The 12,500-nt window shown below is 47.9% G+C and overlaps 1 protein-coding gene and 1 long non-coding RNA gene across 3 annotated transcripts in view; one reads left to right on the forward strand and one right to left on the reverse strand.

The window, feature by feature from the left end:
- Nucleotides 1-10,327, reverse strand: part of LOC307208452 (mRNA export factor GLE1-like) — a 36,565-nt gene extending 26,238 nt beyond the window's left edge. The window contains exons 1-3 of the mRNA XM_079996510.1: nt 10,063-10,327; nt 8,678-8,790; nt 4,948-5,017 (exon numbers count right to left, since the gene is read on the reverse strand). Of these exons, the coding sequence (XP_079852636.1) occupies nt 4,948-5,017; nt 8,678-8,790; nt 10,063-10,255 (376 nt within the window). The 5' untranslated portion in view covers nt 10,256-10,327. The remainder of the gene's footprint in view (nt 1-4,947; nt 5,018-8,677; nt 8,791-10,062) is intronic.
- Nucleotides 816-2,142, forward strand: LOC307208453. Of its 2 annotated transcripts, none has more exons than XR_013835178.1 (4): nt 816-916; nt 1,037-1,188; nt 1,745-1,882; nt 2,086-2,142. It is a non-coding gene; the product is annotated as an uncharacterized lncRNA (long non-coding RNA). The 2 variants fall into 2 exon arrangements; XR_013835179.1 differs by lacking the exon at nt 2,086-2,142 and adding an exon at nt 1,968-2,003.
- Nucleotides 10,328-12,500: the final 2,173 nt, after the last annotated feature.

A 12,500-nucleotide genomic window follows, 5' to 3' on the forward strand; every position in this document is an offset into this window, starting at 1 on the left:
TAAGGCGTGGATCTTGTCAAAGATCTCCTTCAGCTGGGATCCTGGAGGAAGAGGAAGCGGGAAGTTGGGGAACAGGAAGTGGAAGTGGTGAAGATTTGGGAAACAGGAAACAGGGAAAGGGAAGTGGGGAAACAGGAAGAGGAAGTGGAAGACTGGATTTGGGAAGTCAGAAAAGGGGTTTGAGGGAGGAGGAAGTGGAGGAAAAGTTGGGAAATAGGAAAAGGAAGTGGAAGATTTGGGAAGTTGGAAGTTGGAGGAAGGGAGGAAGTGGAGGGGAAACTGGGAAACAGGTGAAGGGAGGAGGAAGCGAAGGAAGGAAGGGAAGGAATTAGAGGAAGAGGAAGTTGGGAAACAGGAAGAGGAAGTGGTGAAGATTTGGGAAACAGGAAACAGGAAAAGGGAAGTGGGGAAACAGGAAGAGGAAGTGGAAGACGATTTGGGAAGTCAGAAAAGGGGTTTGAGGGAGGAGGAAGTGGAGGAAAAATTGGGAAATAGGAAAAGGAAGTGGAAGATTTGGGAAGTTGGAAGTTGGAGGAAGGGAGGAAGTGGAGGAAGCAGAGGATCAGACGGGTTTCCCGGAGAGTAAGGCGTGGATCTTGTCAAAGATCTCCTTCAGCTGGGATCCTGGAGGCAGAGGAAGCGGGAAGTTGGGGAACAGGAAGTGGAAGTGGAAGATTGGGGAAGTTGGAAGTTGGAGGAAGGGAGGAAGTGGAGGGAAAATTGGGAAACAGGTGAAGGGAGGAGGAAGCGAAGGAAGGAAGGGAAGGAATTAGAGAAGAGGAGGAAGAGGAAGGGGAAGTTGGGAAACAGGAAGAGAAGAGGAAGCAGAGGAACAGACGGGTTTCCTGGAGAGTAAGGCGTGGATCTTGTCAAAGATCTCCTTCAGCTGGGATCCTGGAGGAAGAGGAAGCGGGAAGTTGGGGAACAGGAAGTGGAAGTGGAAGGTTGGGGAAGTTGGAGGAAGGGAGGAAGTGGAGGGGAAATTGGGAAACAGGTGAAGGGAGGAGGAAGCGAAGGAAGGAAGGGAAGGAATTAGAGGAAGAGGAAGTTGGGAAACAGGAAGAGAGAAGAGGAAGCAGAGGATCAGACGGGTTTCCCGGAGAGTAAGGCGTGGATCTTGTCAAAGATCCCCTTCAGCTGGGATCCTGGAGGAAGAGGAAGTGGGAAGTTGGGAAACAGGAAGTGGAAGTGGAAGATTGGGGAAGTTGGAAGTTGGAGGAAGGAAGTGGAGGGAAAATTGGGAAACAGGTGAAGGGAGGAGGAAGCGAAGGAAAGAAGGGAAGGAATTAGAGGAAGAGGAAGTTGGGAAACAAGAAGAGGAAGTGGTGAAGATTTGGGAAACGAGAAACAGGAAAAGGGAAGTGGGGAAACAGGAAGAGGAAGTGGAAGACTGGATTTGGGAAGTCAGAAAAGGGGTGTGAGGGAGGAGGAAGTGGAGGAAGATTTGGGAAGTTGGGAAAAGGGAGGAGGAAGTGGAGGGAAAATTGGGAAACAGGAAAAGGAAGGGGAGGAAACATTGGGAAGTTGGAAAAAGGGAAGAGGAAGTGAAGGACGGGTTTCCCGGAGAGTAAGGCGTGGATCTTGTCAAAGATCTCCTTCAGCTGGGATCCTGGAGGAAGAGGAAGCGGGAAGTTGGGGAACAGGAAGTGGAAGTGGAAGATTGGGGAAGTTGGAGGAAGGGAGGAAGTGGAGGGAAAATTGGGAAGCAGGTGAAGGGAGGAGGAAGCGAAGGAAGGAAGGGAAGGAATTAGAGGAAGAGGAAGTTGGGAAACAGGAAGAGAGAAGAGGAAGCAGAGGATCAGACGGGTTTCCCGGAGAGTAAGGCGTGGATCTTGTCAAAGATCTCCTTCAGCTGGGATCCTGGAGGAAGAGGAAGCGGGAAGTTGGGGAACAGGAAGTGGAAGTGGAAGACTGGATTTGGGAAGTCAGAAAAGGGGTGTGAGGGAGGAGGAAGTGGAAGGAATTAGAGGAAGAGGAAGTTGGGAAACAGGAAGAGGAAGTGGTGAAGATTTGGGAAACAGGAAACAGGAAAAGGGAATATTTCCTTCAGCTGGGATCCTGGAGGAAGGAAGGAAGGGAAGGAAGGAATTAGAGGACACAGGAAAAGGAAGTGGAAGATTTGGGAAGTTGGAAAAAGGAGGAACAGGAAGTTGGAGGAGGGGAGGAAGTGGAGGGAAACAGGTGAAGGGAGGAGGAAGCGAAGGAAGGAAGGGAAGGAATTAGAGGAAGTTGGGAAACAGGAAGAGGAAGTGGTGAAGATTTGGGAAATGGGAAACAGGAAAAGGGAAGTGGGGAAACAGGAAGAGGAAGTGGAAGACTGGATTTGGGAAGTCAGAAAAGGGGTGTGAGGGAGGAGGAAGTGGAAGGAATTAGAGGAAGAGGAAGTTGGGAAACAGGAAGAGGAAGTGGTGAAGATTTGGGAAACGGGAAACAGGAAAAGGGAAGTGGGGAAACAGGAAGAGGAAGTAGAAGACTGGATTTGGGAAGTCAGAAAAGGGGTTTGAGGGAGGAGGAAGTGGAGGAAAAGTTGGGAAATAGGAAAAGGAAGTGGAAGATTTGGGAAGTTGGGAAAAGGGAGGAGGAAGTGGAGGGAAAATTGGGAAACAGGAAAAGGAAGGGGAGGAAACATTGGGAAGTTGGAAAAAGGGAAGAGGAAGTGAAGGACGGGTTTCCCGGAGAGTAAGGCGTGAATCTTGTCAAAGATCTCCTTCAGCTGGGATCCTGGAGGAAGAGGAAGCGGGAAGTTGGGAAACAGGAAGTGGAAGTGGAAGCGGGAAGTTGGGAAACAGGAAGTGGAAGATTGGGGAAGTTGGAAAAAGGAGGGGAAATTGGAAAACTGGATTTGGGAAGTCAGAAAAGGTCTGAGGGAGGAGGAAGTGGAGGAAAAATTGGAAATACAGGAAAAGGAAGTGGAAGATTTGGGAAGTTGGGGAAAGGGAGGAGGAAGTGGAGGAAAAACTGGGAAACAGGAAAAGGGAGGATTTCCTTCAGCTAGGATCCTGGAGGAAAAATTTGGGGAGGAAGGAATTAGAGGAAGAGGAAGAGGAAGTTGGGAAACAAGAGGAAGTGGTAGATTTGGGAAGAAGGAAACGGAAGTCCTTCAGCTGGGAACCTGGAGGGGAAATTGGGAAGGAAGGAAAGGAATTAGGGAGAGAAGAGGAGGAAGAGGAAGGGGAAGTTGGGAAACAGGAAGGGAGAAGAGGAAGCAGAGGATCAGATGGGTTTCCCGGAGAGTAAGGCGTGGATCTTGTCAAAGATCTCCTTCAGCTGGGATCCTGGAGGAAGAGGAAGCGGGAAGTTGGGAAACAGGAAGTGGAAGTGGAAGATTGGGGAAGTTGGAAGTTGGAGGAAGGGAGGAAGTGGAGGGAAAATTGGGAAACAGGTGAAGGGAGGAGGAAGCGAAGGAAGGAAGGGAAGGAATTAGAGGAAGAGGAATTTGGGAAACAGGAAGAGGAAGTGGTAAAGATTTGGGAAACGGGAAACAGGAAAAGGGAAGTGGGGAAACAGGAAGAGGAAGTGGAAGACTGGATTTGGGAAGTCAGAAAAGGGGTTTGAGGGAGGAGGAAGCGGGAAGTTGGGAAACAGGAAGTGGAAGTGGAAGATTTGGGAAGTTGGAGGAAACAGAGGAAAAATTGGGAAACAGGAGAAGGGAGGAGGAAGCAAAGGAAGGGAAGGAATTAGAGAAAGAGGAAGTTGGGAAACAGGAAGAGGAAGTGGCAAAGATTTGGGAAACAGGAAACAGGAAAAGGGAATATTTCCTTCAGCTGGGATCCTGGAGGAAGGAAGGAAGGGAAGGAAGGAATTAGAGGAAACAGGAAAAGGAAGTGGAAGATTTGGGAAGTTGGAAAAAGGAGGAACAGGAAAAGGGAGGAGGAAGCGAAGGAAGGAAGGAAATGCAAGATGGATGGATCGATGGAAGGAAGGAGGGAAGGAATAGAAGGAAGGAAGGACAGATGGAAGGAAGGAAGAGATGGACGGAAGGAAGGAAGGAAGGAAATGCAAGACGGACAGGAGGAAGGAAGGAAGAAAAGAAATGCAAAATGGAAGGAAAAGGGAGGAGGAAGCGAAGGAAGGAAGGAAGGAAATGCAAGACGGATTGATTGATGGAAGGAAGGAATAGAAGGAAGGAAGGACAGATGGAAGGAAGGAAGAGACGGAAGGAAGGAAGGAAGGAAGGAAATGCAAGACGGATTGATTGATGGAAGGAAGGAATAGAAGGAAGCAAGGGACGGAAGGAAGGAAGGAAGGAAGGAAATGCAAGACGGACGGGAGGAAGGAAGGAAGGAAGGAAATGCAAGACGGATTGATTGATGGAAGGAAGGAATAGAAGGAAGGAAGGGACGGAAGGAAGGAAGGAAGGAAGGAAATGCAAGACGGACGGGAGGAAGGAAGGAAGGAAATGCAAGATGGATGGATCGATGGAAGGAAGGAGGGAAGGAATAGAAGGAAGGAAGGACAGATGGAAGGAAGAGACGGACGGAAGGAAGGAAGGAAGGAAGGAAGGAAGGAAGGAAGGAAGGAAATGCAAGACTGACGGACGGGAGGAAGGAAGGAAGAAAAGAAATGCAAAATGGAAGGAAAAGGGAGGAGGAAGCGAAGGAAGGAAGGAAGGAAATGCAAGACGGATTGATTGATGGAAGGAAGGAATAGAAGGAAGGAAGGACAGATGGAAGGAAGGAAGAGACGGACGGACGGAAGGAAGGAAGGAAATGCAAGACGGATTGATTGATGGAAGGAAGGAAGGAAGGGAAGGAAGGAAGGAAAGAAATGCAAAATGGAAGGAAAAGGGAGGAGGAAGCGAAGGAAGGAAGGAAGGAAGGAAGGAAGGAAAGAAATGCAAAATGGAAGGAAGGGTATTGAAGGAGGAAGCGGAAGATTTGGGAAGTAGGAAAAGGGAGGAGGAAGTGGAGGAAAAAACCAGGAAGTCGGAATCCGCCCCTCTCTGACCTGCTCTGGTCGAGATCTGACTGACAGGAGTGGTGACGGCTTTTTGGAGATCCATCTTGATTTTCTTTTCCTGGAAAAGGGGGGGGGAGAGGAAAAGGATCACCGGATTTGGGATCTCCCCGCCCAGCAAACACACACTTCCTCCCTCAAAAAAATCCCTGGATCCAGGGAATTGTACGGGATCCAGCGACTCGTCCAGGGATCTGGAAACTGCCAAAGGCCCGGGGACTCGTACGGGGATCTGGGGAATCTTCCGAGGATCTGGGGAATGGTCCGAGGATCCGGGGACTCGTCCGGGGATCTGGGGAATCCTCCGAGGATCCGGAGACTCGTACAGGGATCTGGAAACTGCCAAAGGTCTGGGGACTCGTACGGGGATCTGGGGAATCTTCCGAGGATCTGGGAATGGTCTGAGGATCCAGAGACTCGTCCAGGGATCTGGAAACTGCCAAAGGTCCAGAGACTCATACAGGGATCTGGGAAATCTTCCAAGGATCTGGGGAATGGTCTGAGGATCCAGGGACTTGTCCAGGGATCTGGGGAATCGTCTGAGGATCCGGAGACTCGTACAGGGATCCAGGGAATCATAGAGGAATTCAGGGACTCGTCCAGGGATCTGGGAATTGTCCGAGAATCCGGAGACTTGTATGGGGATCCAGGGAATCATAGAGGGATCCAGGGACTCGTCCAGGGATCTGGGAATTGTCTGTGGATTTGGGGACTCGTACAGGGATCCGGGGAATCATAGAGGGATCCAGGGACTCGTCCAGGGATCTGGGAATTGTCCGTGGATTCAGGGACTCGTACGGGGATCTGGGGAATGGTCTGAGGATCTGGGGAATCGTAGAAGGATCTGGGGACTTGTACAGTGATCTGGTGAATGGCCTGAGGATCCAGGGACTCATACGGGGATCTGGGGACTTGTACAGGGATCTGGGGACTCGTACAGGGATCTGGGGAATGGTCCAAGGATCCCAGGACTCGTACGGGGATCCGGGGAATCATAGAGGGATCCAGGGACTCGTCCAGGGATCTGGGAATTGTCCGTGGATTCAGGGACTCGTACGGGGATCTGGGGAATGGTCTGAGGATCTGGGGAATCGTAGAAGGATCTGGGGACTTGTACAGTGATCTGGTGAATGGCCTGAGGATCCAGGGACTCATACGGGGATCTGGGGACTTGTACAGGGATCTGGGGACTCGTACAGGGATCTGGGGAATGGTCTGAGGATCTGGGGAATGGTCCAAGGATCCCAGGACTCGTACGGGGATCCAGAGAATCATAAAGGGACTCAGGGACTCATCCAAGGATCTGGGAATTGTCCATGGATTCAGGGACTCGTATGGGGATCTGCGGAATCATAGAGGGATCCGGGGAATCATAGAGGGATCTGGGGAATCATCCTAAGATCCAGGGACTTGTACAGGGATCCAGGGAATCCTCCCAGGATCCAGGGACTTGTACAGGGATTTGGGGGATTGTAGATGGATCTGGGGACTCATCCAGGGATCTGGGAAATCATAGAGGGATTCAGGGACTCGTCCACGGATCCGGGGACTCGTACAGGGATCCAGGAACGGTCTGAGGATCTGGGGAATGGTCTAAGGATCTGTGGAATCTTGAGGGATCTGGGGACTCTTCCGGGGATCCCGGGGATCATCCTAAGATCCAGGGACTCCTAAAAGGAACCGGGGAATTGTAAAGGGATCCAGGGACTCCTGAAAGGATCTGGGGAATCATAGAGGGATCCAGGGACTCATAAAAGGATCCAGGAAACCGTCTAAGGATCCGGGGACTCCTAAAAGGATCAGGGGAATAATAGAGGGATCCAGGGACTCATACGGGGATCCGGGGAACCATCTGAGGATCCGGGGACTCCTAAAAGGATCCGGGGAATCATCCGAGGACACAGAGAATCGTCTGAGGATCCGGGGACTCATCCGGGGATCCAGGGAACTGTCTGAGGATCTGGGGAATCATAGAGGGATCCAGGGACTCAAATGGGGATCTGGGGAACCATTTGAGGATCCAGGGAATCATAGAGGGATCCAGGGACTCGTCCGGGGATCCGGGGAACCGTCTGAGGACCCGGGGAATCATAGAGGGATCCCCGGACTCAGAAAAGGACCCGGGGAATCATAGAGGGATCCAGGGACTCGTCCAGGGATCCGGGGAACCGTCTGAGGACCCGGGGAATCATAGAGGGATCCCCGGACTCAGAAATGGACCCGGGGAATCACCCTACGATCAAGGGACTAGTATGGGGATCCAGGGAGTCCTCAAAGGATCCGGGGAATCATCCGGGGATCCAGGAAACCATCCAAGGATCCAGGGACTCGTATGGGGATCCAGGGAACCATCCAAGGATCCGGGGACTCCTAAAAGAATCAGGGGAAGAATAGAGGGATCCAGGGACTTATACGGTGATCCGGGGACTCATATGGGGATCCGGGGAACCATCCGAGGATCCGGGGACTCCTAAAAGGATCCCGGGAATCATCAGAGGACCCGGGGACTCATCCGGGGATCCAGGGAACTGTCTGAGGATCTGGGGAATCATAGAGGGATCCAGGGACTCAAATGGGGATCTGAGGAATCATTTGAGGACCCAGGGAATCATAGAGGGATCCAGGGACTCGTCCGGGGATCCGGGGAACCGTCTGAGTATCTGGGGAATCATAGAGGGATCCCGGGACTCAGAAAAGGACCCGGGGAATCATCCTAAGATCCAGGGACTAGTATGGGGATCCAGGGAGACCTCAAAGGATCCGGGGAATCACCCGGGGATCCAGGAAACCGTCCAAGGATCCAGGGACTCGTATGGGGATCCAGGGAACCATCCAAGGATCCGGGACTCCTAAAAGGATCGGGGGAATAATAGAGGGATCCAGGGACTTATACGGGGATCCGGGGAACCATCCGAGGATCCGGGGGGCTCCTAAAAGGATCCGGAGAATCATCCGAGGACCCGGGGAATTGTCTGAGGATTCGGGGACTCAGAAAAGGACCCGGGGAATCATCCTAAGATCCAGGAACTAGTATGGGGATCCAGGGAGACCTCAAAGGATCTGGGGAATTATCCGGGGATCCAGGAAACCGTCCAAGGATCCAGGGACTCCTAAAAGGATCAGGGGAAGAATAGAGGGATCCAGGGACTTATACGGGGATCCGGGGACTCATGGGGATCCGGGGAACCATCCGAGGATCCCCGGGGACTCCTAAAAGGATCCCGGGAATCATCAGAGGACCCGGGGACTCATCCGGGGATCCAGGGAACTGTCTGAGGATCTGGGGGGAATCATAGAGGGATCCAGGGACTCAAATGGGAATCTGGGGAATCATTTGAGGATCCAGGGAATCATAGAGGGATCCAGGGACTCGTCCGGGGATCTGGGGAACCGTCCGAGGATCCAGGGAATCATAGAGGGACTCGTCCGGGAAACCGTCCGAGGATCCGGGGAATAACAGAGGGATCCAGGGACTCGTCCGGGGATCCAGGGATCCGTCTGAGGATCCGGGGAATCATAGAGGGATCCACTGACTCAAATGGGGATCTGGGGAATCATTTGAGGATCCAGGGACTCAGAAAAGGACCCAGGGAATCACCCTAAGATCCAGGGAGTCCTCCAAGGACCCAGGGAATCACCCGGGATCCAGCAAACCGTCCAGGGATCCAGGAAATTGTGCGGGGATCCGGCGGACGATCCCCGAGGTTGGAGGAGGAGCTACCTGGCTGCCTTTGCTATTGGCCAGGCCGGCAAAGGAATCCACACACTGGTCCAACTGGTCCTGGAGCTGCTGGTACCACTGGAGAGTCTTTTCGTCGGATTTCAGCTGGAGCCCTAAAATAATATAAAATATAAAAAAAGATTATATTTATATAAAAAATATTAATACATATGTATATTACATACAAAAATTATAAAATTTAAAAAATATAGATTATATTTATATAGAAAATATAAATATATATAAGGCATATATAAAATGTAAAAAATATAGATCATATTTATATAGAAAATATAAATATATAGAAGACATATATAAAATATAAAATGTAAAAAATATAGATTATATTTATATAGAAAATATAAATACATATAATACATATATAAAATATAAAATGTAAAAAATATAGATTCTATTTATATAGAAAATATAAATACATATAATACATATATAAAATATAAAATGTAAAAAATATAGATTCTATTTATATAGAAAATATAAATATATATAAGACATATATAAAATGTAAAAAATATAGATTCTATTTATATAGAAAATATAAATATATATAAGACATATATAAAATATAAAATGTAAAAAATATAGATTATATTTATATAGAAAATATAAATACATATGTATAATACATACAAAATTTATAAAATGTAAAAAATATAGATTATATTTATATAGAAAATATAAATATATATAATACATATATAAAATATAAAATGTAAAAAATATGGATTATACTTATATAGAAAATATAAATATATATAATACATATATAAAATATAAAATGTAAAAAATATGGATTATATTTGTATAGAAAATATAAATATATATAATACATATATAAAATATAAAATGTAAAAAACATAGATTATATTTATATAGAAAATATAAATATATATAATACATATATAAAATATAAAATGTAAAAAATATAGATTCTATTTATATAGAAAATATAAATACATATGTATATTACATAGAAAAAATATAAAATTTAAATAATATAGATTATATTTATATAGAAAATATAAATATATATAATATATAAAATATAAAATGTAAAAAATATAGATTACATTTATATAGAAAATATAAATACATATGTATATTACATATATAAAATGTAAATTGTAAAAAATATAGATTACATTTATATATAAAATACAAATACGTATGTATATTACATATATAAAATATAAAATTTAAAAAATATAGATTTATATATAAAATATAAATACTTATATATAAAATATAAAATTTAAATATAGATTATATTTACATATAAAATTTAAATACATATATAAAATATAAAAATTTAAAAAATATAGATTATATTTATTTTTATTTCGTCATATTTCACTGAAACACACCGTTTTTCCGGAACTTTCCGGAACTTTCCGGGACCGGATCTTTTTCCGGATCCTGGCTGCTGAGCGCTTTCTCGTTTTTCTCGTTTTTCGCCTTCTCGGCGGCCGCCGCCGCTTTTTCCGCTTCCTCTTCCTGCTTCCTCCTCTCGGCGGCGAGGGAGATCTCTTCCCGCAAGCCGGAGACGAGATTCCGCATTTCCAGGAGGGCTTGGTCGGCGGAAGCGAGGTCGGCGGGATCGGGGAATCCTCTCTGGGGAAGGAAGGAAGGAAAAAGGAAGTGAAAAGGAGGAAGGAAGGGAAGGGAAGAAGGAAGGGGAGGGAGGGAGAGAGGGAGAGGAAGGAAGGAAAGGAAGGAAGTGAAAGAAGGAAGGAAGGAAGGAAGGAAGGAAGGAAGGAAGGAAATGCAGGAAGGAAGGAAGGAAGGAAATGCAGGAAGGAAGTAAGGAAGGAAGGAAGGAAGGAAGGAAGGAAGGAAATGCAGGAAGGAAGGAAGGAAGGAAATGCAGGAAGGAAGGAAGAAAACGCAAGGAAGGAAGGAAGGAAGGAAATGCAAGAATGAAGGAGGAAGGAAGGAGGGAGGGAAGGAAGGAAGGAAACAGAAGAAGGAAGGAAGGAAGGAAACGCAAGAAGGAAGGAAGGAAGGAAGGAAATGCAGGAAGGAAGGAAGGAAACGCCGCCGCTTCCACTTCCTCTTCCTGCTTCCTCCTTTCGGCGGTGAGGGAGATCTCTTCCCGCAAGCCGGAGACGAGATTCCGCATTTCCAGGAGGGCCTGGTCGGCGGAAGCGAGGTCGGCGGGATCGGGGAAACCTCTCTGGGGAAGGAAGGAAGGAAAAAGGAAGTGAAAAGGAGGAAGGAAGGGAAGGGAAGAAGGAAGGGGAGGGAGGGAGGGAGAGAGGGAGAGGAAGGAAGGAAAGGAAGGAAGTGAAAGAAGGAAGGAAGGAAGGAAGGAAGGAAGGAAGGAAGGAAGGAAGGAAATGCAGGAAGGAAGGAAGGAAGGAAGGAAGGAAATGCAGGAAGGAAGTAAGGAAGGAAGGAAGGAAGGAAGGAAGGAAATGCAGGAAGGAAGGAAGGAAGGAAATGCAGGAAGGAAGGAAGAAAACGCAAGGAAGGAAGGAAGGAAGGAAATGCAAGAATGAAGGAGGAAGGAAGGAGGGAGGGAAGGAAGGAAGGAAACAGAAGAAGGAAGGAAGGAAGGAAACGCAAGAAGGAAGGAAGGAAGGAAGGAAATGCAGGAAGGAAGGAAGGAAACGCCGCCGCTTCCACTTCCTCTTCCTGCTTCCTCCTTTCAGCGGTGAGGGAGATCTCTTCCCGCAAGCCGGAGACGAGATTCCGCATTTCCAGGAGGGCCTGGTCGGCGGAAGCGAGGTCGGCGGGATCGGGGAATCCTCTCTGGGGCAGGAAGGAAGGAAGGAAAAAGGAAGTGAAAAGGAGGAAGGAAGGGAAGGGAAGAAGGAAGAAAGGGAAACAAAAGGAAGGAAAGGGAAGAAGGAAGGGGAGGGAGGGAGAGAGGGAGAGGAAGGAAAGAAAGGAAGGAAATGAAAGAAGGATAGGAAGGAAGGAAGGAAGGAGAAAGAAGGGAAGAGAGGGAGGGAGAAAGGAAATGCAAGAAGGAAGGAAGGAAACACAAGAAGGAAGGAAGGAAGGAAGGAAGGAAGGAAGGAAGGAAGGAAGGAAATGCAGGAAGGAAGGAAGGAAGGAAAGGAAGGAAGGAAATGCAGGAAGGAAGGAAGAAAACGCAAGGAAGGAAGGAAGGAAGGAAGGAAATGCAAAAAGGAAGGAGGAAGGAAGGAGGGAGGGAAGGAAGGAAGGAAACAGAGGAAGGAAGGAAGGAAGGAAGGAAACGCAAGAAGGAAGGAAGGAAGGAAAGAAATGCAGGAAGGAAGGAAGGAAGGAAATGCAGGAAGGAAGGAAGGAAGGAAGGAAATGCAGGAAGGAAGGAAGAAAATGCAAGGAAGGAAGGAAGGAAGGAAGGAAATGCAAGAAGGAAGGAGGAAGGAAGGAGGGAGGGAAGGAAGGAAGGAAACAGAAGAAGGAAGGAAGGAAGGAAGGAAATGCAAGAAGGAAGGAAGGAAATGCAGGAAGGAAGGAAGGAAACGCCGCCGCTTCCACTTCCTCTTCCTGCTTCCTCCTTTCGGCGGCGAGGGAGATCTCTTCCCGCAAGCCGGAGACGAGATTCCGCATTTCCAGGAGGGCCTGGTCAGCGGAAGCGAGGTCGGCGGGATCGGGGAATCCTCTCTGGGGCAGGAAGGAAGGAAGTGAAAAGGAGGAAGGAAGGGAAGGGAGGGAGAGAGGGAGAGGAAGGAAGGAAATGCAAGAAGGAAGGAAGGAAGGGGAAAAAAAGCAAGAAGGAAGGAAGGAAGGAAGGGAAAAGAAGAAGGAAGGGGTGGGAGGGATGGAGGGAAGGAAGGAAGGAAATGCAAGCAGGCAGGCAGGAAGGAAG

The sequence above is a fragment of the Podarcis cretensis genome, assembly GCF_951804945.1.
Source record: "Podarcis cretensis genome assembly, contig: SCAFFOLD_37, whole genome shotgun sequence".
Taxonomy (NCBI): domain Eukaryota; kingdom Metazoa; phylum Chordata; class Lepidosauria; order Squamata; family Lacertidae; genus Podarcis; species Podarcis cretensis.